We start from the raw sequence: 27,546 nt of genomic DNA on the forward strand, positions 1-27,546 counted from the left end.
GCTGCAGCCCTCATCCCCCTCCCACTCTCCAAACCCCTCAGTCCCACTCTCCGGCACCCCAGACCCCACCCCCCAAGCCAGAGCCCTCATCTCCCCACCTGCACCCCAACCCCCTGTCCCCTCCCGGACCCCCCTTCCGCATCCTGAACTCCTCATGTCTGGCCCTACCCCAGAGCCCGCACCTCCAGCTGGAGCCCTCACCCCTCCCGCATCCTAACCCCCGATTTCATGAGCATTCCTGGCCCGCCATACAATTTCCATACCCAGATGTGGCCTTCGGGCCAAAAAGTTTGCCCACCCCTGCATTAGGCCCCACTTCCCTCCCAATGCCAGGGATAGAACCCAGGCGTCCTGGCTCCCAGCCCCCCGCTGTAAGGTCTGAGGCCATTTTCTGCAGCCACATTGGCACGCGGCAGCCCTGAGCCAAGAAGCAGAAAGGCAGGTCCTCACATTCCCTCTACATTATACCAAACCAATGAACTATCGGGCGACGAGGGAGGTTCCTGTTCTAATAGGATCTATCATCACCAGATAAAGAAACAGATCTTAAGATGGCTAAAGAAAACTTTATGTGATGGCATCTGTCTGGCAAGAAATCACTTATCAACGATTGTGGTTATAAAATCTCTACCTCTTTCTTGTTTTGCCTGTATGGTAGGGTTACCATATTTCAGCAAGCAAAAAAGAGGACGGGAAGAGCCCCGCCCCAGTCCTGCCCTAGCCCCGCCTCTGCCCCTTCCACTCCGTCCCACTTCCCGCCCCCCTCAGGACCCCCAACGCTCCCCCTGCTCCTTGTCCCCTGCCTGCCCCCTCCTGGGACCCCTGCCCCTGACTGCCCCCCAGGACTCCACCCCCTACCTAAGCCTCCCTGCCTCTTGTCCCCTGACTGCCCCCTCCTGAGACCCTCCCCCCATCCTAACTGGCCCCCTAGGACCCTACCCCCTACCTGCCCCCTGACTGCCCCAACCCTTATCCACATCCCCACCCCCAGACAGACCCCCGGGACTCCCACGCCCCATCCAACCACTCCCCACCCCCTGACAGCCCCCCCCAGAACTCCTGACCCATCTAAACCCCTCTGCTCCCTGTCCCCTGACTGCTCCGATCCCTCTCCCCACCCCTGCCCCCTGACAGCCCCCCCCAGAACTCCCAACCCATCTAAACCCCTCTGCTCCCTGTCCCCTGACTGCCCCCTCCTGGGACCCCTCCTGGGACCCCTGCTCCTAACTGCCCTCCAGAACCCCACCCCCTACCTAAGCCTCCCTGTGCCTTGTCCCCTAACTGCCCCCTCCTGAGACCCCCCCACCCTAACTGCCCCCCCAGGATCCTACCCCCTACCTGTACCCTAACAGCCCAAAACCTTATCCACACCCCCACCCCCAGAAAGCCCCCCCCGAACGCCCGACCCCCCCCTTGTCTCTTGACTGCTCCCTCCAGAACCTCCCTGCCCCTTCTCCAACCCCCTGCCCCCCTTACTCTGCCGCTCAGACCGGTGTGCCGGGGAGGAGCTCCAGACTGCCGGTGCGAACGGCCGGCTGGTGATCTGTGAATGCAGGGAGGGAGGGAGTGATCTCAGCTGCAGGGGAGAGGAGGGGTAAGTGGAGGACGTGCTCTCTCTGGCTGTTGGAGCCTCATATAAGTGGCACCATCCGGCCGGCTGCCCTGTCAGCAGCGCGTGCTCTGCGGGGGGGGGGAAGTCCGGACATTTACAAATTCCCCCCGAATCTATTTTTAACTCTAAAAGCCGGACATGTCCGGGGGAATCCAGACGAATGGTAACCCTACTGTATGGGCCCCTCTTCTCCATTGTTTTTCTATCTGGTTTGTCTGGTTCTTTCATTATTCCTGTCTCTGCATAATTAATTTTGCAAGTTTAAATCAACTAAGGCGGAGGGGTAGGACTGGGTAGAGAATTGTTTTGCAATATGTTAGGATTGGTCAAAGAATTCTTTGGTAAGACTTGAGTAAAATGGCTGGTGAAGGTGCAGCTAAGCAGGACGCAAGTTTCACTCTATAAACTGGGGTCAAAATTGGAAGTTCTTTGGAACCAACTCCAGGACACGGCCCAAGATCGGAGCTGCCAGAGCTCAACACCCTGCCCAGGGCCATCCCTAGGGGGGTGCAGGGCCTGGGACACCCCCCTCTGCCCTAGGCCGTGTCTCCACTCCACCCCTTCTCCCAAACCCCCGCCCTTCCCTGCCCCTGCTCTGCGTGCCCCCACTCCACCCCAATTCAACCAACACTGGTTCTCCACTGGTAACTCCCTTCTCGTCATGTGTCAGTATATTTACCCCTGCATCTGTCATCCTCACTCCATGCATCTGAAGAAGTGGGGTCTTTACCCACGAAAGCTTGTGCCTAAATCAAGCTGTTAGTCTTTAAGGTGCCGCTGGACTCCCGGTTATTCCAGAGACAGACTCAGAGGCACTTACAGGGTAAAGGCGGCCCAGTGTGACACAGCCCCTTAGGTGAGAAATTGCTTGATTCGAATCTTGCTTAGTCTGTAGAATTTACACTGCAAATTGGATTTTATTTCTTATATAACCAACTTTGATCCCTATCTCTGTGTATAATCACTTACAATCTGGCTTTCTGTGGTTAATAAATCTGTGTTATCTTTTACCTAAACCAGTGGGGTTTGAGGGAAGTGCTCAGAGAATCTCGGCTCAGGTTAACAAGGGGTGTCGCCCGTTCACTACCCTGTGTCGAGGTGGCCGATGTTGCAGTGTCCAAGGGAGTCTCGAGCCGTGTCAGACGGGATAGTGCTGGGCTGCAAGGCTGGTGCCTCTCTGCGTATGATGCATGAGTGGCTGCCGGAGCATTCCTGCAGTTTAGCTGGGCGTGGGGCTCCCATGCTGAGCACCCGGAGGCGTTTGCTGCTTGTCCCTGGCCTAGCTCGGTGACAGACAGCCCAGGCTGGAGAGGGAAGGGGGCACAGTGGTCCCACAGTTCCAGGTTGCGCCCCAGGGATGGCTTGATTACCAGCCAGTAAGTACCTACAGGGGAACGGAAATTGGATAACGGTTCTCCTCAATGTGCCAGACAAAGGCATAACGTGATCCAGTGGCTGGAAGTTGAAGATAGACAAATTCAGACTGGAGATAAGGGGGAAATGTTTCACAGGGTAAATAACCAGTGGAACAAGTTCCCCAGAGCTGTGGTGGATTTCCCACACCGGCGATGTTTAACTCAAGACTGGCTGTTTTTCTCCGAGATCTACTCTAAGAATTATTGTGGGGCAGGTCTCTGGCCTGCGCTGTACAGGGGGTCAGACTAGAGGGTCACAATGGTCCCTGCCTGCCTGGGGATCTAGGAGTCCGAAAGGGGGGAAGCCCCTTCTGCGTCTAGGGCAGGAGCCAGCCTTTCTCGGACAGGGGCAGCACCTTCGTTCCCGGGACTGTCCACTGGGCGGTGCCCTTGCATCATCTGCTGGTGCTCGGAGCTGGGCAGAGAAGTTCTCGGTCTGGGTGGTCTGGGCAAGTCTCCTGATTCATCCCCTTCCCTGTGGAGCAGCCCTGGGGGCTGGCTGGGACCTACCTCGGCGCTGGGGCTCGGCTGGGGACGGTGCTGAGAAGTCACATGGCTCATTGCACGGAGCCGCCAGGTGAGGAAAGCGCGGCCGAGCAGACACTGGGACATCCCCTCTGGCTCTGGGGAAGTGCAGCAGGAAAGCTGTGCCCAGCCCGGAGCTTGGGCTCCCCGTCCCCCTCGCAGAGCCAAAGCTGGCACCGGCTGGAGCTCGTATTCCTCCATAGGGATGTGGGGGTCTAGGCCGCCATCACAGCGCTGGGCCGGTGGCTCGCCGAGCAGCCAGAGTGGGGCGCTAGAGAAAAGACGGGCCCCGGCAGTGGATACATGCTGTAGCCAGGGCCACAGGACGATGGAGGGGGAAAGGTGAACGGCGGGAGAGGTGAGTGGGGCTGTAACTCAATATCTTGTGTGGGTGGTTCTCAGGGGAATTGAATCCTCAATCTCTGGAGCCTCAAGCCGGAGCTTCTACTGCCTGAGCCACCAGCGCCACCTCCATCAGCCTCCATCAGCCCCTAGATGGGACCGGAGAGCCGCAGTGCCCGCGGGGGTTACGTGGAGTTAATGTTGTAGGGCTCCCCGCTCCATTATCCAAGCCGTTAATGACGCTATTAGTACTGGACCCAGGGCTGACCCCCGGGGGACCCCGCTAGATACACCCTCCCGCTTTGACAACAAACTGCAAACTGCTTTCTGAGTACGGACTTTCAAACAGTTGTGCACCCACATGGCTGTCATCTCATCCAGCCCACATTTCCCTCGTTGGCCTATGAGAATGTCCTGCAGGACTGTGTCTAAAGCCTGACGAAAATCAAAATCCATCATGTCTCCTGCTTCCCGCCTGTCCACCAGGCCAGTAACCCTGTGCAAGAAGGGAATGAGGTTGGTTTGGCATGATTTGTTCTGGACAAATCCAAGCTGGCTAGTCCTTATGATTCTATTATCTCCCAGGGGCTTAGAAACGGATTGCTTACTAATTTGTTCCGGTATCGTTTATAAAGACAGGTGCTAGGTTTGCCCTTCCCCTGTCCTGTGGGATCTCACCCTTCCTCCATGAGCTCTCAAAGATCATGCTAGTGGTTCTGAGATTGCTTCAGCTAGTTCCTTAAGTATCCCAGGGGGAATTTCATCAGGACCTTCGGACTTGAATACATCCAACGTATCCAATATTCTTTAGCCTGTTCTTTCTGGCCACCATTAACCTTTTTAGTGAAGACTGAAGCAAAATAGGCATTAAACACCTCAGTCTTCTTGATGTTGTCAGGTATTAGCTCTCCTTCCCCGCTAAGCAGAGGACCTACACTTTTGTCTGAGAAAAACAGAGTTCTCACTCTCAGGTTGGGTGCAGCAAGTCAGATACTTTATTATCTCTAGCAATTGCGTGGAGGGAGAGAGCAAAACAGGACTCTCTCTAGGTAAACAATGACAGCAAGCATTTATAACTTTCGTTACATACAATAGTGAGCAACAGCTGCATTTTGTTTATACATAGGTCATCCTGATATCTTATTTTTCTCACCTCTATTTAGACTCTAATCCAGATTCCATACGTATCTAACACAAAGTCGCAACAACCTCTCACACAGTTCTTTCCCACTTGCCTCACACAATCCTCGCTTCTACAAATCTCACGTTATTAGGGTTACAGCTAGCCTGACTCTTGCTCACAGAGGGCACTGTTTGCATTGAAATCCCCTCCAAATCCCTGTCAGTTCTTTCTCTACTTCCACACTTTCCTCTGTCTTTCTCTTGCTCCTAATGTATTTAAAGAACCTCTTCTTACTGCTTTTTTATGTCCCTTGCTGGGTGTAACTAGGGTTACCATATTCAAACATTTAAAAAAGAGGACACACCACGGGGCCCTGGCCCCACCCCAGCCCCGCCCCAACTCCACCCCTTTCCCGCCCCTGGCCCCACCCCTTCCCCGCCCCTGGCCCCACCCCTTCCCCGCCCCCATTCCAACCCCTTCCCCAAAGTCCCTGCCCCCTCCTCTGAGCACCCCACATTCCCCCTCCTCCCTCCCGCTCTGATCTTGGTTGGGGGTTGCTAAGTGCTTCTCTGCTCCCCACTCGCCCTGGAGCCCCTGCACACCCCCGTCCCTGCAGCCTCTGCGCCCCCTGCCTGCCCTGCCCCTGCGCCCCCCTAACCCTGCAGCCTCTATGCCCCTGCCTCCCCTGCTCCTCCTCACCCTGCAGCCTCTGCACCCCACCGCCTGCCCTGCCCCTGCACCCCCTGCCCCTGCACCCCCTGCTCTGCTCCCCCGCTCCCCCGGCAGCCTCTGCCAGGCGGGGGCATCGGATGCTCAGTGGCGACCGGGGCAGCGCGGGTCCCTGCAGCCCCGGCACACGCTGCACTCCTGCCCCGCGCCGCAGCCTCCTTCCTGCCGTGCGGGGTGATGGGGCCGCAGGAAGGGTCCCCCAGTGGCCGGGGAGTCCCCGCCCGTGAGGGAAGCCCGAGCCGCTGGCTGGGCCTGGCCTCCCCGTGGTCCTGCGGGCTCGGCTGGGGCGCGCGGTCCGCCTGGCCTCCGGGGGCAGCAGCGGCCCCTCCACCGCCTTCTGTGGCTGCGCCCCCCCCTCGCACCCGAGCTCGCTACAATGTAGCTACAATGTAGCCGGGCGGCTGGGCTGGGCTGCGGACCCGGCGGGTCGTGCTGGGGCCGGGCGGACCCTGGCTTATGCTGCCTCCCTATTTCCCCGGACATGTCCGGCTTTTTGGCATTTCCCCCCGGACGGGGATTTGAGCACCAAAAAGCCGGACATGTCTGGGGAAATCCGGACGTATGGTAACCCTAGTGTAACTCATTGTGTGCCTTGGCCTTTCTGATTTTATCCCTACGTGTTTGTGCTGTTCTTTTGTGCTCCTCCTTAGCAATTTGTCCATCTTTCCACTTTCTGTAGAATTCCTTTTTGATTTTCAGGTGATTAGAGAGTTCCTGATGGAGCCATGTTGGCCTCTGTGATGAAGTGGGAATTTTCTGTGATGTATGTTATGAATCCTAGGCCTGCCTCAGTCTCCCTCTGTACGTCACATTGATAGGGTCAGCACTGCTCCTGGAACAGCACAGGAGACAGAAGATGTGTGTGTCACCTCACTGCCTGGCGGAGTGACTATAGTCATCAGAAAAGCTGGCTGAAACAGACCCAAACCAAAAGAAGGTGCAGCAAGACAAAGAGATGAACAATCGAGACCAAACAGCAGGAACCCCCAGCAGGTGGAACAGGGAACGGCTGGAGAAGAAGCTGCCAGGTGACTGGAAGAAGGGGACCCTTTTGCGGGACACGGGAGCTCAGTCCCGAGCAGAGCGCGAGAAAGGGAGTCCATGACAGCTTGGCTGGGTCCTCAGGGGACTGCCTTGGCCAGGGTACACGACGGCTTCACTTCTGACCCCCTTTGCTAACCTCAGGACTTTCGGGTTCTGTAGGCCAGGGGACGGATAAATGTTTCCCTTGTTTGGAAAAGACTGCCTGTGTCACTGCAAGTCCTCACCGACAGCACGGAGCCCAGCAGAAATACCGCACAAGCCTCCCGTGGGCATCTGCCTGGGCTGGATTGGTTGCAGGGAGTCAAGGAGAGAGACAGGGTTTGCTGGTGCCAAAGGCCCAGTGTCCGAGTCTTGGAGGCCCCAGGCCTGCCCCTATGGAACTGGGTGGGTCCTTGGGGCCCGGCACACTAAGGGGTCGTCCCGGTCACAGGCTGGGGCATAGACCAGACCCTGTGACTCTGTGACAGACTCTTTCCATCTTTTCTTTTCATGGGGATAGTTTGCAGTTGTGCCTTGAATCCTGTCTTTCTGAGACTCTGCCAGCTCGTCTGAACTCCCTTTTTCCTGAGATTTTCTTCCCCTGGGACCTGACCTACCAGCTCTCTGACTTGGCTGAAGTCTGATTTTTTGAAGGCCACTGTCCCAGTTCTGCTGCTCTCACTCCTTCCTTTCCCTAGAATCATGAAATCAATCCGTTCATGATCACGTTAGTCATGTTGCCTAGAAGTTACACACAATTCCATAACAACACTTAAACCACGGCATTTTGAAGACAATGAACTCCTCAAATATTTAATTCAATAAGGTTTAACTTAATTCCGTAAGGCTTGTCCAGGACATTGCAAGGTATTGTCAGAGCTGTCTCAGTAGGTGTCCCCCAGACAGGGACAATGGGGGAATACCAAAGGTTAACAATGGTACTTTCACCCGGATCTGTGATGATCTCTTCATGCTCCGAGGGTGAAGGAAAATTGTAAAAATAGGAGCTGGAACCTGGTCTCTCTGAGTCCTGCTCTGTCTCTCACTCCTTTCCCATTTCTCTCTCTCTCCCGCTTCTCCCAATTCAGCCCAAGGTGAAAGTTTCGCCCATGAAATCGGAGTCCCAGCGCATCGCAACCTGCTGGTTTGCTCCGTGTCAGGGTTTTACCCCGGGGGGATCGAGATCAAGTGGCTGAAGAACGGGCAGGAGCAGACGGCCGGGGTGGTGTCCACGGAGCTGCTCCAGAACGGAGACTGGACCTTCCAGATCCTGGTGATGCTGGAGATGAGCCCCCAGCGCGGGGACGTCTACACCTGCCAGGTGGAGCACATCAGCCTGCGGGACCCCCTCGCCGTGCACTGGGGTAAGAGCCGCTGGGTGTGGGGCAGCCCCTGAGCCCGCAGGGGCAGCCCTCGGTGGATGGGCCTGGGTCAAGCCCTGCCCCACCTCTGGGACAGAGAGCGCAAGGGGAAGGAGAGGCTGAGCTCAGCCTAAACCACCCGTGCTCTTCTTTCCACAGAGGCACGGGCTGACTCTGCCGGGGCAAGGTGCTGGCTGGGGTTGGGGGCTCCGTGCTAGGGTTGGTCTTCAAGGTCCTGGGATTGCTCGTCTGCCTGAGGAATAAGAAAGGTGAATGGCTCTGGGATGGGGCCAGCGGCCCTGGAAATGACTCCCAGTGGGGCCATGATGCAGTGGCACTGGAGGGTTTCACTTGAATTTTGATTGACCACAATTTGCTTTAATTTCCCCTTCAGGCTCGAATCCAGTGACCCAGGAACTTCCTGCCCGTCTCTCAGCCCAGGCCCAGGAAGTGTGGCACTAATCCCAGCCCCTGGCTCCCCATAAACCTGAGTCAGACCATTCAGAGTCTGAGCTCCAGTGGTGCCCTCCTGCCTCCCCTCCAGGTCTCCTCTCTAGTCCCACACACTCCTGGCCCGTCAGGGAGTTGCAGACACGGTGTGAAGTGCCTGCAAATCAGTCAGTGCCTCTCTAGTTATGAAACAAATCCATTTCCCCTTTGAAAAATCCAACTCACTTGAGAAACGCACCAGAAACGGATGAACTCCTGACCCTGAATTTTGAGACTGACTTGTGCTACCCTCCAAGCTGCTTCCCTTTTTGCCTAAACGTGTAAAAGAACTTGCAACCACTTGCAGGTCAGAATGCTGACTGCGTGAGGCCCGTGTTTCGGTGTTTTCCCAGGAGGGTAGACATGAGCAACGACGTCCCTTTCACACTCACACACCACTTCCCATGTTTTCCCTGGGGCCTTTCGCCCTTAGAACAATCTTTCTAAAAGCACAAAAGTCGCCCCTTAAATCAAGCGAGGAGAATGTGGAGTGGCTGGAGCTGGAGTTTGACTCGACGTTGTGCTCTGCTAGCCTCACTGCCAGGGGGTGATATCTCTCTCCCTGCCGGGCTCCTGAATCAGATCCCGTCCTGGAGAATGTAGGAGCTGGGAGCCCAGGGGTCCACTCTGCGCTGCTGATTGAGACCTGGTGCCCCCTGGTCTGTCATTGTCCCCTCCCTGGGCTCTCCCCACCCTCCTGTGCTGCTCCCACCCGGGGGAGTCCTCACTTTCTCATGTACACTTCCCCTAAGTGAAGGGTTGCCTGGCCCCCTGCCCAGCCCCACAGTCACTCTCGCTGCCCTTGCGGGAACCTGTCTGGGATGGCCCCAGCTCCCTGCACAGAACTATCACACTAGCAGATACGTGACCCCAGTGAAATGTGCAAAACTTAGGCAGACTCTAAGGCCTCAACATTGGGGTACAGCCTGGAAAGTACAAAGCAAAGTCTAAACCCAGAGAAGAGCAACGGCAGCCAGCAGGACAGGGGAGAGATTGAGACAGGGACACTTGCTAGCCAGTGTCCCCCACACAAGGAAACATGAGAAAAATATTTCCTCTGGTTATCGGGAAACGTAAAAGTCGTCTCCTCATAACGTGATGATGACAATGCATGTGTGACCCGGGGAGAAAGGAGACAATAGGGATTGACATGTATCAACCTGCCGCCCAGTCAGGATAAATAGACACAAGGGATCGCATCCCAGACTCTGTGTGAATCCTCCCCTGACACCTTGGGCAGCGCCGGCACAGCTGCTCACGTCAACAGAGTCTGATGGAAGTGGAACTGAACTGGATTGACTGATCTGGAGCGAAAGGAACGATGCCTTTGAGCATTCGTGACTCTTCCAGGGGCTCCTTTCTCGCAAACCAGTGAGTCTGAGAGCCCCAAAAGGCGCTGTGACCCAGGAACCTCCTGATGCCAACTGGCAGAGGGCACACGGCGTGCACAGGAGTTTCACAAGGATCCCCTGGGTCAGACAGACGTAATAATTCATTAAAGGGCGGCATGTGAGGACTCTAACAAAAGACAGCAATATGCAGGTGGCCATAAGCATTATGAGATGTATGTGTGGATGAGATTTAAGGAGTTCTGTATCTATACAGAAAAACTATGTTCTTAAAGTATAGAACAAAGGCAGGTCACTTGAAGTTGAAAACATGTTTCTGTGCAGGCAGGGGTTAGGAGACCCCTGGCTGGTCATTGTGTATTGTGCTGTGACGGGCTGGATCACAGAAACCCCCTTGGGAACTGCCAACTGATGTGCTGAGACTACCCCTGAGCCTGTTTCCCTTGGCAGCTTGGGACTTCAGTACCCTGCCTGGTTTGAGCCAGACACGCTAGCCTGCTGCAAACCCAGACCCAGGTCTGAACAACATCCCCTAAAAGCTGCAGGCTTAACTGAAAACAGCTTAAGAAGTGCTCCTGTCTCCAACACTCAGACACCCAGTCCCAATGGGGTTCAACCCCCAAATAAATCCGTTTTACCCTCTATAACGCTTAAACAGGATAAACTCATAAATTGTTCATCCTCTATAACACCGATAGAGAGATATGCACGGCTGTTTGCCCCCCCCCCCCGCCCAGGTATTAATACATACACTGGGTTAATTAATAAGTAAAAAGTGATTTTATTAAATACAAAAAGTAGGATTTAAGTGGTTCCAAGTAATAACAGAACAAAGTAAATTACCAAGCAAAATAAAACAAAACACGCAAGTCTAAGCTTAATACATTAAGAAACTGAATACAGGTAAATCTCACCTTCAGAAATGTTCCAGTTAGCTTCTTTCACAGACTAGACTCCTTCTTACTCTGGGCCCAATCCTTTCCCCTGGTACAGTTCTTGTTAGTTCCAGCTCAGGTGGTAGCTAGGGGATTTCTCATGACTGGCCCCCCCCTTTGTCCTGTTCCACCCCCTTTTATAGCTTTGGCACAAGGCGGGAATCATTTGTCTCTCTGGGTCCCCACCCCTCCTTCTCAATGGAAAAGCACCAGGTTTAAGATGGATTTCAGTGTCAGGTGACATGATCACATGTCACTGTAAGACCTTATTCTCCATTCTTTCAGGGTTGACCTGCACAGACCCAGGAAGGTTTGGGAGTAAACAGAGCCATTTACAACCAATGGTCCTGGTTAATGGGAGCCATCAAGATTCCAAGCCACCATTAATGGCCCACACTTTGCATAGTTACAATAGGCCCTCAGAGTAATGCTTCATATTTCTAGTTTCAAATACAAGAATGATACATTCATACAAATGGGATGACCACACTCAATAGATTATAAGCTTTGTAATAATACCTTACAAGAGACCTTTTGCATAAAGCATATCCCAGTAACATTATATTTACACTCATAAGCATATTTCCATAAACATATGGAGTGCAACGTCACAGGGGTCACCCCAGGGGACTGCACCCCTGCTGCGGGTGGCAATCATCTGCTCAGTTACTGTGGGCTGCAGGAAATAGGGGACGCTGAGGGGGGCAGGGCCCAACACCCAGACCTGCCCTGACCCCAGCAATGGGGTTGAGACAAGAGCCGGAACCCAGAGGATGAATTGGGGGAGATTCTCTCTGGAAAAGCACCGTCTGCTCCCGGGCCAAGTGGGGAAAACCAAGCAGGGAGCTCCCCCTTCACAGAGAGGTCCCCCCACCCCCAGAAAAGACACACCCCACATGGAGTCCCACCCACCAGGTGGCAATTTGCACCCACAACCAACGGGGGAGTGTCATTACATTTCACTGTTATGAGACCAGCATGAGACAGCACAACAATGAGGAGCAACCCTACAATAACCACCCAGCCTATCCACAGCCCCAGCGCTCCCCAGCAACCCTACAATAACCACCCAGCCTGTCCACAGCCCCAGCGCTCCCCAGCGACCCTACAATAACCACCGAGCCTGTCCACAGCCCAGCGCTCCCCAGCGACCCTACAATAACAACTCAGCCTGTCCACAGCCCAGCGCTCCCCAGCGACCCTACAATAACCACCCAGCCTGTCCGCAGCCCAGCGCTCCCCGGCACCCCTACAATAACCACCCAGCCTGTCCACAGCCCAGCGCTCCCCAGCAACCCTACAATAACAACCCAGCCTGTCCAGAGCCCAGCGCTCCCCAGCAACCCTACAATAACAACCCAGCCTGTCCACAGCCCCTGCACTCAGGGTGTCAGCTGGGCCCTCTCACCCCCTCAGCTTACAATTGGCCCCTCCCTCCTTGTGCTCTCCGAGGCTGTTGGCGCCTCATGCTGCCTCCCCACCCATTTCCCTCACTCCCTCCTGCTGCCTCGGTTGACACCAGCCAGCGACGAATGGCGCTAACACACAGCGACACAGTACGAGGGGGCGGGGTCACAGAGTGGGAGGGGCTAATGAGCGGGAGGGTGGGGCAGAGAGTGGGAGAGGGCTAATAGGAAAGAGGGCAGGGAGGGAGGGGAAGGGGCTATTGGGAGAGGGAGCGGCAGGTGGGGGCATTGGAATGGAGGAGCAGTGAGGGGAGGGGCTATTGCAATGGGGAGGGACTTATGGGAGGGTGGGGAGGGTCTATTGGGAGAGGGAGGGGTCAGCAGGGAGGGATGTTGGGAGAGAGAGGGGCAGGCAGGTAAAGGGAGGGGAGTGGGAGGGAGGGCAGATGGGGGGGCTCTGCCCTCCCTTCCACTCTGTCTCTTCACCCCGATCTCCCCCATCACTTGGGGCAGCCAGGCCCAGCCCCACAGCGCAGGCCTGTCACTGCAGCGGGAGTGGGGGGGACTCCCTCTCCATCCCCCCGAACCGCCCCTCCACGCTAGGCCAAGTTTGGCTGCAGTGCCAGGGCCGAGGGTGCTGCTGTGGGCAGAGCCCCTGGGCAGGGTGAGGAGCAGGACATTGGCCACGCATGCGAGCCCTGCGTCCCGGCCTAGTTTGCCTACGTGCGGATCCGGCCCTAGTTCTGACCCTGCCGCCGGGGATCCCTCTCCCGCGCTGCCGTCGCTCCCCGACTCCCTCTGCCCTGATTGGCTGGGGCTGGCAGCTGCGGGCACAGAGCTGAGCAGAGACAGACAAAGAGAGAAGTTGGTGGCGAGGCTTGTGGCCTGGGGAGGAACCGACAGCCTGTGGGCGACCCTGGGCCCCTCGTCCCACCGCACTGACACCGGCCAGAGCCGGGATCCCGCTTCCCCTGCCTGGATGCTGCTCCCTCTGCTGCTCCTCCCCTGGGCATGGGGGGCCCTGGCCGGTAAGTGGGGACCCCCTCCCTGCCCTTTTTGCTACTGGGGGGGGTTTGTGCCTGATATAATGCCAGGCCAGGGTGGGGCAGCACCACATAAGAACATAAGAACGGCCAGATTGGGTCAGACTAAAGGTCCATCTAGCCCAGTCTCCTGTCTGCCAACAGCGGCCAGTGCCAGGTGCCCCAGAGGGAATGAACAGACCAGGGAATCATCAAGTGATTCATCCCCTGTTGCCCATTCCCAGCTTCTGGCAAACAGAGACTAGGGACACATCCCTGCCCATCCCGGCTAACAGCCATTGATGGACCTATCCTCCATGAACTTCTCTAGCACTAGTGACCCTGGCTGGGGTGCAAGAGGAGGGGGGAGGCAGGTTAGGGTTCAGCAGGAAACCCTGGAGCTGGGGAGTATTAACGAGACTGAGACGCCTTAATCTCTCTCCTCACCCACTTTGTCCTCCCCTTGTTTCCTCTCCCCTCCCCCCAGCCTCCCCTGCTGTCCCCCCAGGGTCTCTCACCCTCCGGCTGCTCAAAACCACTGTCTTCCACAACGCCAGTTCTAGGAACATGGAGGGGCTGGCCCTGCTCGGGGACCTGGAGACCCACTCCATGAATTGCAGCACCTGCAAAATCCGCTTCCTGCAGCCCTGGGCCCAGCAGGGCCTCACTCCGAAGCAGTGGCAGGACCTGGAGACAGTGCTCCATGACTATCTGTTCAAATTTATCCTTCTTATTAACAAAGTGGTTAAGGCTGAAGAAGAGCACTGTGAGTATGGAGCGGTCCCCACACCCAATAGGGAGCTGAGAACTGACACACTCACTGCAGTAACTGCTTGTCTCCTGACAGGGTGGATCAGGGGCAAGACAGCCAGTTCCTGGCCCTTGGGTTGAATGGAGCCGGTGTGCCCTAGAAGGGAATGGCCCCATTACCCATTCTCCACCCTGCTGAGCCAGTCCCCCAGCTCTGCGGCCAGGTTGCATCCTGTGCACCCTAGAGGAGAAAAGCCCCATGTCCCATCCCCTGAGCATGGGTACATGGTTTTTCACAGCCATCTGCCCTACCACAGGCTTGTTCATGCCACTGGAACCTGGCCAGCCTGAACATTGAAATCTGACACCTTCAACACAAGAATTGGAAAGGCAAGAAATGCAGAGCTAAGCGAATCCCACCCCCACCCTCACAACCAGCTCTGCCCAATGGGATGGGACAGACCCAGCTCACCTCTGCTCAGCGGCTCAGCCCAGTGTCTGCGCTGGGTGTCTGGTGCTGGAGCACTAAAAGCAGGTCCTCGGGCGAGACTTTCTCTCAGGAACCCCTTACCCACCTGCCCCCAAATTTGCACCACAAAGTGTCCCCTGCACCTTGCTGGGGCAGAGCTAGTTTCAAGGCAATCTGCCTGGGCATGTGTGTTTCCCGACAGAGTGACAGCCGGCCCTGCGATCACAGCTCACCCCCACAGGAACCTCTTGGCGACAGGCTCAGACGAATGCTCCTGGGGGGGGCTCAGAGGTTTCTGCCTCTCCGGCTGAGTGAGTGTGTGACTCGGTGTGTCATGCCCTGGGGCACGGCTGAGGAAACAATCGCTGGCAGAGGTGTGAACTGTCTGTGGGCACAGGTGCATGTCACCGCCCGGCGTACGCACCACAGACAGAACCAAGGCCCAGGGACTTTTGTAACGCTGGGAAGCCAGACTTGTCCTTGCTACTGGTGCAGAGCTGAGCTCAAGGGAGCCCAGGGATGTACGTTTATTGAGGCTCGGGGCCATAATTTTTCTCTAGAGCATCACAAAGCACTTTTAAAAAAAAGTAATATTTAAAAGGCAGGTGATTTGGGTGGGGGTCTGTATCACAGAAAACCCATGACCAAGGGACCCCAAATTTGCACCACAACCTCTGTCTAAGGCCCCGATATAGTGCAGTGATTTTCGAGCCAATCTGACTATGTGTGTGGACCTCAGAGCACTTTGAAAACATCAGCTCTAAACAGAAACCGCAATGTGCCCTTAACTCCATCCAGAACTGCCCCACAATCCCGCTGCCATCTTGTGGCCAAACATCCTCATTCCACCTGACATTATGTCTTTATTCCCCCGTCTTTCTGTTTCTGCCCCCTACCTCTGGCCCCCCGGTGACCTCCTAATGGCCTGTCCTCATTGCCCTGCCGTTCTTGTTCCAGACCCCTTTGTCATCCAGGCCTCCATCGGCTGCGAGCTCCACCCCAACGGCACCTCACGGCAGTTCTGTGACGCCGCGGTGAACGGGGAGGATTTCATCAGCTTCAATGTGGATGAGGGCACCTGGGTCGCTCAGCACTGGCATAAGCTGGCCCTCAACTCACGGGACTTTCTTAACCAGGATAAGAGCACGATTGCCATGGCTCAGTTCCTCCTGAGAACAACGTGTGTCAATGAGCTCAAGAGCTTTGCCCAGTACGGGAGAGAGTCTCTGGCGAGACAAGGTGAGGCTGGACACTGCTCCCTGCTCACTGAGATGCAGCCACCTCTGGGGTGGGCTTTTTAAACAGGGACCCCTTGTCTTGTGTACAAATGCAGCTCTATCTGGGCTGGAGCGCAGTAGTGATTTCATCGCCACACCGCACAGCAGTTTAAGACAGGAAGTGAAGGGGGTTCCATCAGCAATGGTAACTGCGGTATTGGGGTCTGGCCAGGACAGTGGGGCCAACGCCTGACCCCCAGGAATGGAGCTGGGCTTGGCTAGTGAGTCCCTGAGGCTCAGGCTGAATCGTCCCCTCTCCCCCGCCACGTCTCTCTCCTCCTGTCTCAGAGCGGCCGGTCGCAGTGGTGGTTTCCCGAGCGCCTCCCGCAGCCGGGACCCCCGCGCCGGTACTGCTGGTTTGCCGGGTCACCGGTTTCTACCCCCGGCCCGTCCGTGTGGCCTGGCTGCAGGACGGGGAGGAGGTGGGGCCGGGCGGGCGGCTGAACTCCAGCGGGATCCTGCCCAACGCGGACCTGACCTACCAGCTGCGCAGCTCCCTGGCCGTGGGGCCGGGCTCCGGGCACAGCTACGCCTGCCGGGTGCAGCACAGCAGCCTGGGGGGCCGGAGCCTGCTGATCCCCTGGGGTAGGTGCACGTCCCCGGGGAGGGTGGGGGTCGTGGTCTCTGCGGGCTTTTCCTGCACATCTCAAGCAGGGCAGGGTCCAGGCAGTGGGACTGGGGAGAGGAAGGCAGAGCAGGTGTGTGGGGTGTGTGGGGATGGATCAGGGGGAGCAGGGTGGAGGAGCTGAGGGGAATGGGACAGGACTGCACAGGAGGAGCAGGGTGGGGGCTGAGAGGAGAGGTAATGGGATGGGGTGAAGAGAGCTGTATGGAGTGTGGCAGTGGGGAGACAATGGGGCAGGGCTGGGGGGGTTGGGGAGAGAGGCAGGAGTCCAGAGGCAATCGGACAGAGGGGACTAGGACTGGTGTGCAGGAAGTCTGAGGGGGGGGAATGTAGGGGGAGCAGTGAGGGTGGGACAAAGGAAGACAATGAGGGATCAGGGTCAGGGTGGGGGGCTGAGGGCAGTGGGTCGGGTGGGGGCAGCAGGGGGGACTGAGGGGGAGGCTGAGGGAACAGGGTCAGGGTGGGGAGGCTGAGGGCAGTCGGTCGGGTGGGGGCAGCAGCGTGGATAGTTGTGGAGGCCGAGGGAACAGGACTGGGGTAGGACAGGGCTGAGGACACTGGGTTGGTGTAGGAAAAGGAGGGGGGACTGTGGTGGAGACTCGGGGAACAAGGTTAGGGTAGGGGACAGCTGAGGGCAGTGGGTCAGGGTGGGGGGAGCAGGGCGGACCGTGGGGGAGGCTGAGGAACAGCAGTGGGGTGTGGCAGGGCAGATGGCAGTGGGCCAGGGTAAGGAGATGGGGGGACTGCAGAGGAGGCCGTGGGAACAGGGTCCAAACTCCTGCGCCGTTCCCAGCGCATCACCCCTGTGTGTTACAGGGCACAGCAGGCCCTGGGGCCCCGGCCTGGCCGTGGGCATCACCCTGGGGGCTCTGGCTGTAGCCGCCGTGGCCGTGGTGCTGTGGTGGAGAGTACGCAGGTGAGTCCTCCCCTCTCTGGGGTGGGGGTTGGGAGGCCGTTACACCCCCTAACCCATCCCCTCTGCTCTCTCCTTCCAGGGGCCACCAGGACGTCCGACCAGAGGAGCCCAGCGCCTGAGGATGCAGCACCGGCCCAGGTGTGGGGATTGGCCCCTCTCCTGGGGACATGGACCTGGGGGCTGAATCCGCACCTGGCTCCAGAGCTGAGGGCCCTGAGGCCCTGTCTGGATCGGGGCCCTGGGAGATCGGGGCCCTGGGAGACTGGGGCACCGGGTGGGGGGTGGGAATCTCACCCTGCACCCCCAGTGTTGTTCGTGCCAAGGACGCTAACACAGAAGGGCAGCAACGACCAAGGAAAAAACCCGCAGATTGGAACACAAGGCCGCCTACATCAGCGGAGGCCCCTGCCCTGCTGGGAGCCGGGAAAGCGCCAGCACTGCTGCAGAGGACTAGAGGAGACTGAAAAGGATGCCAAGGCCATGGCTGGCCACGAGTGCCCATGTGTGGGAACAGGGTGAGTGCGACCTGGGCTTTATGCGCAGGAGGATGGGGAGTAGGAGCAGGGCGGTGGGTCACCTCTGTGTACGGCTCTGGTGCGACCAGCACTGGCTCTCGGGTCCAGTCTGCCCTGCAGAAATGACATGGAGACACTGGAGGGGCTCAGAGAAGAGTTACAAACATGAGTCAAGGCCCCAAAACCTGCCTGTTTGTGAGAGCTACATGGAGCTCCATGCAGTTAGCCTAGCGGGAGACATCGACGGAGGGGCTTGCTGCGTCTCCAAGGAGATTTGATACGAGAGCTTCCTAGTCTAGCCGAGCAAAGGGCAGAGGGTCCTGGGTCCTGCAAAGCATTGCCCAGCCGTGCGACTGCCAGGCAGAGTCACTGGGGGCACCCTAGAGCCTGGCAGAGAAAATCCCCCGTCCGTCCCGCTAGCCGCACGGCCAGAGGCTGATTTCTCTCCCCTCCCCCTGCAGGACTCCTGAGTTAGATCCCGGGTATCGGATCCCCAGCGGGCAGGAGTTTCCTGTCCGTCTCGTTCAGCACCTTGGTCAGCCTGGAGAATGCAGAACCGGGGGCCGGTCCCTTCTCGTCACCCCGCACTCTGCCACGCGCCAACCCCCGCTGCCTCTGCCTGGGGATCCAGCCCTGTCCCTCAGTCCCAGCATTAACCCTTTCCCTGCCCCAGCTCAGCCCCACATCCCTCTCACTGACTCTGCTGCCTTCAGGGAACCTTTGGGAGCCTCTGATCCAAACTGGAAGGAACGAAGCATCTGGGGCTCCAGGATCTCACAGGGGCTGATTACACTGCTCTACAATTATTGAGAAGTCGTCTGCTTCAAAGATAAAATGTGCTATTTATTATGTATTTTGATGTGCTGAATTCAAATATAACAATTAAAACAACTGATTGGCTACTGTTTCTAAGATATTTAAGTTTTTACATTTTATGTCTATGTATATTGTGTAGATAGTAGAGTTTTAATCATAAATTGTAAACCTAGGTCTTTTCATGTGTTTATGGTTGCTTTACATGATAATATTTCACCTGTCCTGTTTATGTAACACTTTAAAAATCAGCAAAAGGGTTATATAAATAAAATGTATTATGAAACAAAAGGCAAAAAACTATTCTGTACATAGTTTAGTCCTATTCAGTGTCTACTCGGCGCTTCTGGGCTTGTCTCTTGTATTCATTAAATGGAGCATCTCTTGTCACTGTCCAGCAATAGTCTGCAAGCATTGATGGGCTCCATTTGCCCTGATAGCGTTTCTCCATTGTTGCAATGTCCTGGTGAAATCGCTCGCCGTGCTCGTCGCTCACTGCGCCGCAGTTCGGTGGAAAAAAATCTAGATGAGAGTGCAAAAAATGTATCTTTAGTGACATGTTGCAACCAAGGCTTTTGTTTGCCTTGAGGAGGTTTTCCACCAACAACCTGTAGTTGTCTGCCTTTTTGTTTCCGAGAAAATTTATTGCCACTAACTGGAAGGCTTTCCATGCCGTCTTTTCCTTGCCACGCAGTGCATGGTCAAATGCATCATCTCGAAGAAGTTCACGAATCTGAGGACCAACAAAGACACCTTCCTTTATCTTAGCTTCACTTAACCTTGGAAATTTTCCACGGAGGTACTTGAAAGCTGCTTGTGTTTTGTCAATGGCCTTGACAAAGTTCTTCATCAGACCCAGCTTGATGTGTAAGGGTGGTAACAAAATCTTCCTTGATTCAACAAGTGGTGGATGCTGAACACTTTTCTTCCCAGGCTCCAATGACTGTTGGAGTGGCCAATCTTTCTTGATGTAGTGGGAATCTCTTGCATGACTATCCCATTCGTAGAGAAAACAGCAGTACTTTGTGTATCCAGTCTGCAGACCAAGCAAGAGAGCAACAACCTTCAAATCGCCACAAAGCTGCCACTGATGTTGGTCATAGTTTATGCACCTCAAAAGTTGTTTCATGTTGTCATAGGTTTCCTTCATATGGACTGCATGACCAACTGGAATTGATGGCAAAACATTGCCATTATGCAGTAAAACAGCTTTAAGACTCGTCTTCGATGAATCAATGAACAGTCTCCACTCATCTGGATCATGAACGATGTTGAGGGCTGCCATCACACCATCGATGTTGTTGCAGGCTACAAGATCACCTTCCATGAAGAAGAATGGGACAAGATCCTTTTGACGGTCACGGAACATGGAAACCCTAACATCACCTGCCAGGAGATTCCACTGCTGTAGTCTGGAGCCCAACAGCTCTGCCTTACTCTTGGGTAGTTCCAAATCCCTGACAAGGTCATTCAGTTCACCTTGTGTTAGGAGGTGTGGTTCAGAGGAGGAGGATGGGAGAAAATGTGGGTCCTGTGACATTGATGGTTCAGGACCAGAAGTTTCATCCTCTTCCTCTTCCTCGTCTGACTCAAGTGAGAATGATTCTGGTGCATCAGGAACCGGCAGTCCTTCTCCGTGGGGTACTGGGCGTATAGCTGATGGAATATTTGGATAATGCACAGTCCACTTTTTCTTCTTTGACACGCCTTTCCCAACTGGAGGCACCATGCAGAAGTAACAATTGCTGGTATGATCTGTTGGCTCTCTCCAAATCATTGGCACTGCAAAAGGCATAGATTTCCTTTTCCTGTTCAACCACTGGCGAAGATTTATTGCACAAGTGTTGCAGCATATGTGTGGGGCCCACCTCTTGTCCTGATCTCCAATTTTGCAGCCAAAATAAAGGTGATAGGCTTTCTTAACCATAGTGGTTATACTGCGCTTTTGTGATGCAAAAGTCACTTCACCACAACATAGCAGAAGTTATCTGCACTGTTCACACAAGTACGAGGCATCTCTGCTCACTTTGGCTAAACAGAAATGTGTCCCTTTGCAAAATCAAACACTGACAAATAAGAGAGCACGACACTGTATGATTTCTAGAGCTGATATAGGGCAATTTGTTCAGCAGAGTGATGTAAGCTTCGTTATGATTGCATCATCCATGACTTCTAGGAATAACATGATGCGATTCATATCATGTATGACGCAATACCAGCTTCAGATTGCATCATTCATTGTTTTGCCTAAAAAGGAAGTACTGTCCAAACCCAGTCATAGATTTATTCATAGATCCAGTCAAAGATGTATTTTAGTAATTTCTGGCTTAAATTGAGATCCCTTCCCTTTATAACTCACTTATCCTCTGCCATTCCCAAGTCAAGGGTCGTATATACTGACCCAATAGCATATCTTGAAAACTAGAGCCAATCAACAATTTTAAGCATCATTTTCGTTCTCAGCGACCCAGAATTAGTAAAGTTTGACTACATTTATTTCAGAAGCATTTTGGCTGTAGAGCAGTGTTACACCCAAAGCAGTGACTGTGGGGACCCTAGTGTCCCTGGTGGGAGGGTCCGGCCGTGCCATGCAGACGGCAATACATAATTAAGAGTTGTTTCTGTTCACTCAGCAGGTTTTATTACAGGACCTCCACTCTCCTCCTACAGCTGAGGATAGAGCCCAGAAGTCCTGGCTCCCAGCCCCCTGGACTCTGCTGTAACCCTGTAGACCCCACTCCCCTCCCAGAGTTGGGAAGACAATCCAGGAGTCCTCACTCCCACCTCCCAGCCCCTTTCTCGAACCCACTTCCCAGCCCCAGCCAGGACTATTATTATTGCTGTTGTAAGCAGAGTCTGAATGAGCTCTCTCCTGACAGCTCATTGGTGGTGACTGTGGAAAAGGCCTTCCTGCGGGCTGATCTCGTTTGCATGGGCCCACCCACCCCGCCTAGGTGCTCAGCATGATGGGATTGCTGGTCTAAATGGTCACTTTTGGCTGGTCTGGGATCCCCAGTCTTTAAGGTGCCACTGGCCTCCTCGTGGCTTTTGTGGATACAGACTAACATGCCACCCCCCCGATACCGGTCTCTTTGTTACTGGGGCAGGGGCAATAAAGGGTTGTTATCCTGGTTGTGTGACTCAGGGACAGCAGAACTGTACTTGGCATTTTCTGCTTGAGGGACTCACCCCCAACTCAATGGCACTCGCTAGGCAGGAGACATGGGTTCCAAAGAGCGGTCAGTTGAAAAGGTGGGCAGGTGTATGGGGTGGGGTTGGCTGCCTTGTGACCGCTGTTTGCACTTCTCTAATAACAAAGCTACTTTATATTCAACTGAGGGTCTTATTACAAGCTGCAGCCCCTGCTACCTAGCTCTAAGGATTAGACCTGCTTTGGGACATGGTTTCTGATGCAAGAGGCTGCCTAATCCGCCATTGCTTACTGTACTCTGGCAGTGAGGCTCCCCCACTAACAGCAGTAATCACTGAAAGGTGAATTGGTAGATGGCAGGTAGAGAGCTGTAGTTGGTGAGTGAGTGGGTGGCTGGTGGGGAGGCCTAGCTGGGGGGTGGGGGCCAAAGCAGAACCCCACAGAGAAGGGCAGCAAGTGAGCAGCAGAGCGAGTAAGCTGCCTCCTTACCCCCCCCTTTCCCCCCGCGTGGGAGGCGAATTCTACAGCTGCACCTCTGAGCTCTGGGCCTGCACTGCCCAAGGACAGCAACAGTGAGTGGGTGGGGTGCAGAGAAGAGACGGGCACGTTTTGGGTTGCTGAGGGGAAAAGGACACGGCTTTGGTGGTGGGTCTTTGGCTCATGGTTTATGTTTTTTATAAACCCTGTTTGTTTCCCCAAATAAATGCCACATTATTTCCCTCCTTTTATTCAAAGGGTTTTTTTGCTACACTCAGACTCTGTGCTTGCGAGAGGGGAAGTGTGGCCTCTTAGAGGCGCCCAGGGGGGTGGTGTGTAATTCTCCCAGGTAGGATTGCCAACTCTCCCAGACTGGACACCATTGTGTGGCGCTGGCATCCCCATTTGTGTCAAAGGCATCCCTAGTCCTAGGTCACTGGGGGGGGGGGGGGGGGACGAGCCGGTTCTGGGTTATATTGTTGAAAGGGAACCCCTAGATACTGAACCCGGCCCTTGTGGCTGCCAGGTCTGACGGGCAGGAGGGTTGCACTGGATTACTGCTGGGCCGAGGAGCCTGGTCATGCCCAGGACCCCCTAGTGCTTGGGGCTGCCCAGATGCAGAACAAAAGGATGGAAGCTACCCGCAGAGAGCCCGTGGTGCCCCACACCCAGCTCTGGAGATGGGCCCTGCCCCCAGGAGCTCTCAGCCCAGCCAGCGAGTTGGAGCGGCCTCCCCGGCGTCCCGTAGTGTTGTCAGGGCTCCGTGTGGGTAGCTGGGCCGATGTCCCAGGGCCAATCCGCTTGCTTTTCCGGGCATCCCAGCTCAGCCGGAACGCCCTGAGAGGATTCCCTCCGGGTTCCCATGGCCCCCGCTGTACTCTCTCCCTTTGTGTACGTAGCTGGGCCTGACCCCTGCCCCCAGAGCCTGGCTCCTGCAGGCCCCGGAGGGGCCCGCTGGGCAGCGCCTCCCTGCAGGGTTTACTGAATGGCACAAGCCAGCGCCAGCTCCCTGCAGATCCTGGATCCCACAGCGCCCTCACATGTCCAACGTGCCCCAAACGTCCAGGGCTGGTGCAACCACTAGGCGAACTAGGTGGCCACCTAGGGCTCCTAGTGGTTGAGGGCGCCTAAAAGCCTGCTCAGGTGAGGAGGTGGAGTGGAGGTGAGCTGGGGCGTGGGGAGCGTGGGGAGCGTGGGGAGGGCCGTCTGCAGTAACTGGGGGGGGGGGGCGAGGCGCACAGGGGAATCGCTTCCTGCCCCAGATCACCTCCACTCTGCCTCCTCCACTGAGCACACAGTCCCCGCTCTAATTCTCCTCCAATCGGCGCCGCAAGCCTGGGAGGGGAGGAGAATTAGAGCGGTGCTGGCGCACTCAGCGGAGGAGACAGAGCGGAGGTGAGTTGGGGCGGGCTCCCCGGGTGGGGTTAGCTGCCACGGAGGGGGGATAGCTGCTGCGGGGAGGGGGGGACTCCCCGGGTGGGCTCCCCGGGTCAGGGGGTGGCGGGCTGGGTTAGCTGCCGCTGGGGGAGCTCCTCGGGTGGGGGGGCGTCATTAGCTGCCGCGGGGGCGGGAGCGGGGGAGTTAGCTGGATGGGGTGAAACTTCCTTGCACCGGCCCTGCAAACGTCCCAGGGGGAGGAGAATCCCAGGGCCCCAATCTCCCAGGGCCCCGATCTCCTAGGGCCCTGATCTCCCAGTGCCCCGATCCAGACAGGGCCTCAGGGCCCTCAGCTCTGGAGCCAGGTGATTCAGTCCCCAGGTCCATGTCCCCAGGAGAGGGGCCGATCCCCACATCTAAGCCGGTGCTGCATCCTCAGGCTCTGGGCTCCTCTGGTGGGACATCCTGGTAGCCCCTGGAAGGAGAGAGCAGAGGCGATGGGTTAGGGGGTGCAACGGCCCCACCCCCACCCCAGAGAGGGGAGGACTCACCTGCGTACTCTCCACCACAGCACCACGGCCACGGCGGCTACAGCCAGAGCCCCCAGGGTGATGCCCACGGCCAGGCCGGGGCCCCAGGGCCTGCTGTGCCCTGTAACACACAGGGGTGATGCGCTGGGAACGGCGCAGGAGTATGGACCCTGTTCCCAAGGTCTCCCCTGCAGTCCCCCCATCTCCTTACCCTGGCCCACTGCCATCTGCCCTGCCACACCCCACCGCTGTTCCTCAGCCTCCCCCTCAGTCCCCCCTGCTGCCCCCACCCGACCCACTGCCCTCAGACCCCCACCCAGCCCTCTTCCCCCAGCCTTCTCTGCAGTCCTCCCTGCTCCCCCAACCTGACCCACTGCCCTTAGCCCCCCACCCAGCCCTGTTCCCTCTGCCTTCCTCATTGTCCCACCCCCACTGTTCGCAGATGCTCCTACCCTGACCCTTTCCCTCATTGTCCTCCATCATCCCACCCTCACTGCTCCCCCCACATTCCCACCCCCTCAGACTTCCTGCACACCAGTCCTTGTCCCCTCTGTCCGATTGCCTCTGGACTCCTGCCTCTCTCCCCAACCCCCACAGCCCTGCCCCATTGTCTCCCCTCTGCCACACTCCATACAGCTCTCTTCACCCCATCCCATTACCTCTCCCCTCAGCCCCCACCCTGCTCCTCCTGTGCCAGTCCTGTCCCATTCCCCTCTGCTCCTCCACCCTGCTCCCCCGATCCATCCCCACACACCCGCTCTGCTCTGGAGGAGAGAGACGGGGCGGGGGAGAGGGGACGATTCAGCCTGAGCCTCAGGGACTCACTAACCAAGCCCAGCTCCATTCCCCGGGGTCAGGCGTTGGCCCCGCTGTCCTGGCCAGACCCCAATTCTGCCCCCTGCAGTTACCAGTGGTGACAGAACCCTGTTCACTTCCTGTCCTAAACTGCTGTGCAGTGCGGCTGTGAAATGGCTACTGTGCTGCACCCCAGATATAGCTGCATTTGTACACCAGGCATGGGGGCCATGTATAACCAGTCCCCTACCTCACCCCAGATGTGGCTGCATGTCAGTACCAGGCGAGGGATCTTTGTATAAGCAGTCCCCCTGCCCAACCCCAGAGGTGGATGCATGGCAGCGAGTGGTGTCCAGCCTCACCTTGCCTTTCCAGAGCCTCTTTCCCGTACTGGACAAAGCTCTTGATCTCATTGACACATGTTGTACTCAGGAGAAACTGAAGCATGATGGCTGCGCCCTTATTCCAGTTGAGACGCTGCCGGACGTAGAGAGCCAGCTTGTCCCCCTGCCGAGCGACCCATTTGCCTGCCACCGCATCAAAGCTGATGAAGTCCTCGCCGTTCACTCCGACATCATAGAATCCCCTCGAGGTGCCGTTGGGGGGCAGCTCGCAGCCGAGGGAGCCCTGGGTAACAAAGGGGCCTGGAACAGGAAGGGCAGGGGGAAGAGGACGGTCACAGGAGGTCACAGGAGGGGGTAGAAACAGAGAGCCCGGGTGAGTAAAGACATAACGTCAGTGCCATGAGGATGTTGGGCCACACAACGGCGGCAGGATTGTTGGGTGACCCTGGTTGGAGTTAAGGGTAAGTTGCAGTTTCTGTTTAAAGCTGATTTTTCATGAGCATAGTCAGATTGGCTCGAAAATCGCTGCGTTACATCGGTGCCTGAGGCAGAATTTGTGGTGCAAATTTGGGGCCCTTTGGTTACGGGGTTTCTGAGATACAGACCCCCGCGCAAATGACCTGCTTTTCAAAGGCTCAGGGTACGTCAGGAAAGACCAGGAGCCTCGACTCAGGGAGTTGGACACGGGGCCTTTCCCCTCTAGGAAGTGCAGGCTACAATCTGGCCCCAGACCTGGGTGGCTGACTCTGGGGTGGAGAATGGGACACGGGTGTTTCCCCTCTGGGGGACGCCGGCTCCAATCAGCCAAGGGGCCAGGGACTGGCCGTCTTGCCCCCAATGGCACACTCAGTGGCTGTGGTGAGTGCGTCAGTTCTCAGCACCCCGGGTGGGTGGGGGGAGGGATCCCCTCAGACCGCTCCATACTCACAGCCCCGTGGTGCTGGGCTAATCTGTTCATAGTCCAGTTGAAGTCGAACAGGTAATAATGGATCAGCAGCTCCAAGTCCTGCCACTGCTTCGGGGTCAGGCCCTGCTGGGCCCAGGACTGCAGGAAGTGGATCTCGCAGGTGCTGCAGTTCACGGAGTGGGTCTCCAGGTCCCCGAGCAGGGGTGGAAGATGTCGATTTGGAGCAGCCGGAGGGTGACAGACGCTGGGGGGACAGGAGGGGAGGCTGGGGCAGGAGGCAGGAAACAAGTGGAGGACAAAGCGGGTGGGGAGAGAGATTAATGAGTCTGTCCCATAAACAATCCTGCACTACGGGGTCTCCCTGGTGATCCCTAACCTGCCTCCCCCGTCCTACTCCCCCAGCCTGGTACTTCCCCACCCTGGCCCTAGTACTACACCCTCCCCACGCATCCTGGCAGCAAAAACGGCAGGGGGGGTCCCCACTTACCAGCCAGGGCCCCCCATGCCCAGGGGAGGAGCAGCAGAGCGAGCAGCATCCCAGCAGGGGAAGGGGGACCCGGGCTCTGGTGGGCGTCAGGGCAGCGGGACGAGGGGCCCAGGATCCCCAGGCGCTTTCAGTTCCTCCGCAGCCCACACGCCGCTCAGACCGTCAACTTGTCTTTTTCTCTGTGTCTGCTCAGCTCTGCGCCCGCAGCTGCCAGCCCCGGGCCAATGAGGGCAGAGTGAGCCGGGGAGCGGGGGCAGCGCGGGAGGGGGATCCCCGGCAGCAAGATCCGAAGCAGGCCCTGTCCCCAGCAGACTCAGGCTAGGTCCACACTGGGACTTTGTGGTTCAGAGGTGTTAAAAACACACTTCCAAACATCAAAAGTTTTACCGACAAAAAGTACCGGTGTGAACAGCTCTCCTGCCGACAAAGCCGCTGCCGCTCCTGGGGGGAGGATGTTTTTTGCCGGCAGGAGACGTCTCTCCTGCCCACAAACAGCAGCTACACTGTGCGCCACTTAGCGCCCACAGCCTAAGTGTGTGTGACGCCCCCTCCATCTCCTCCAGCCTGTGGTACCGCTGCTCCCTGCAAAGCCCCCTGCACCATCCTGGGGCAATGGGGAGCCCTGACTGCCCGGGGAGATCCCCCTGCTGCCCCCGCCCCGTCCCCTGCAACAGCCCCTAGCGCCGCCCTGGGGCCATGGGGAGCCCTGACTGCCCGGGGAGAGCCCCCTGCTGCCCCCCGCCCCACCCCCTGCAGCACAGCCCCTAGTGCTGCCCTGGGGC

The 27,546-nt window shown here is 56.8% G+C and overlaps 2 protein-coding genes and 1 pseudogene across 2 annotated transcripts; 2 read left to right on the forward strand and 1 right to left on the reverse strand.

Moving 5' to 3' along the window:
- Positions 1-7,680: 7,680 nt before the first annotated feature.
- LOC128845200 (DLA class II histocompatibility antigen, DR-1 beta chain-like) lies at positions 7,681-8,980 on the forward strand. Its single transcript, XM_054043596.1, is given in 6 exon segments — positions 7,681-7,707; positions 7,858-7,897; positions 7,900-8,133; positions 8,290-8,304; positions 8,307-8,399; positions 8,973-8,980. Coding segments are annotated over 6 exon segments (417 nt in total).
- A 4,289-nt stretch (positions 8,981-13,269) lies between these two features.
- LOC128845152 (antigen-presenting glycoprotein CD1d-like) lies at positions 13,270-18,873 on the forward strand. The gene is given in 7 exon segments (XM_054043516.1): positions 13,270-13,337; positions 13,819-14,097; positions 15,508-15,789; positions 16,116-16,412; positions 17,269-17,368; positions 17,448-17,883; positions 18,345-18,873. Coding segments are annotated over 6 exon segments (1,392 nt in total). The 5' UTR covers positions 13,270-13,288; the 3' UTR covers positions 17,833-17,883; positions 18,345-18,873.
- A 5,263-nt stretch (positions 18,874-24,136) lies between these two features.
- Positions 24,137-26,831, reverse strand: LOC128845201 (antigen-presenting glycoprotein CD1d-like; annotated as a pseudogene).
- Positions 26,832-27,546: the final 715 nt, after the last annotated feature.

This window comes from Malaclemys terrapin, chromosome 11, assembly GCF_027887155.1.
Source record: "Malaclemys terrapin pileata isolate rMalTer1 chromosome 11, rMalTer1.hap1, whole genome shotgun sequence".
Lineage (NCBI taxonomy): Eukaryota > Metazoa > Chordata > Testudines > Emydidae > Malaclemys > Malaclemys terrapin.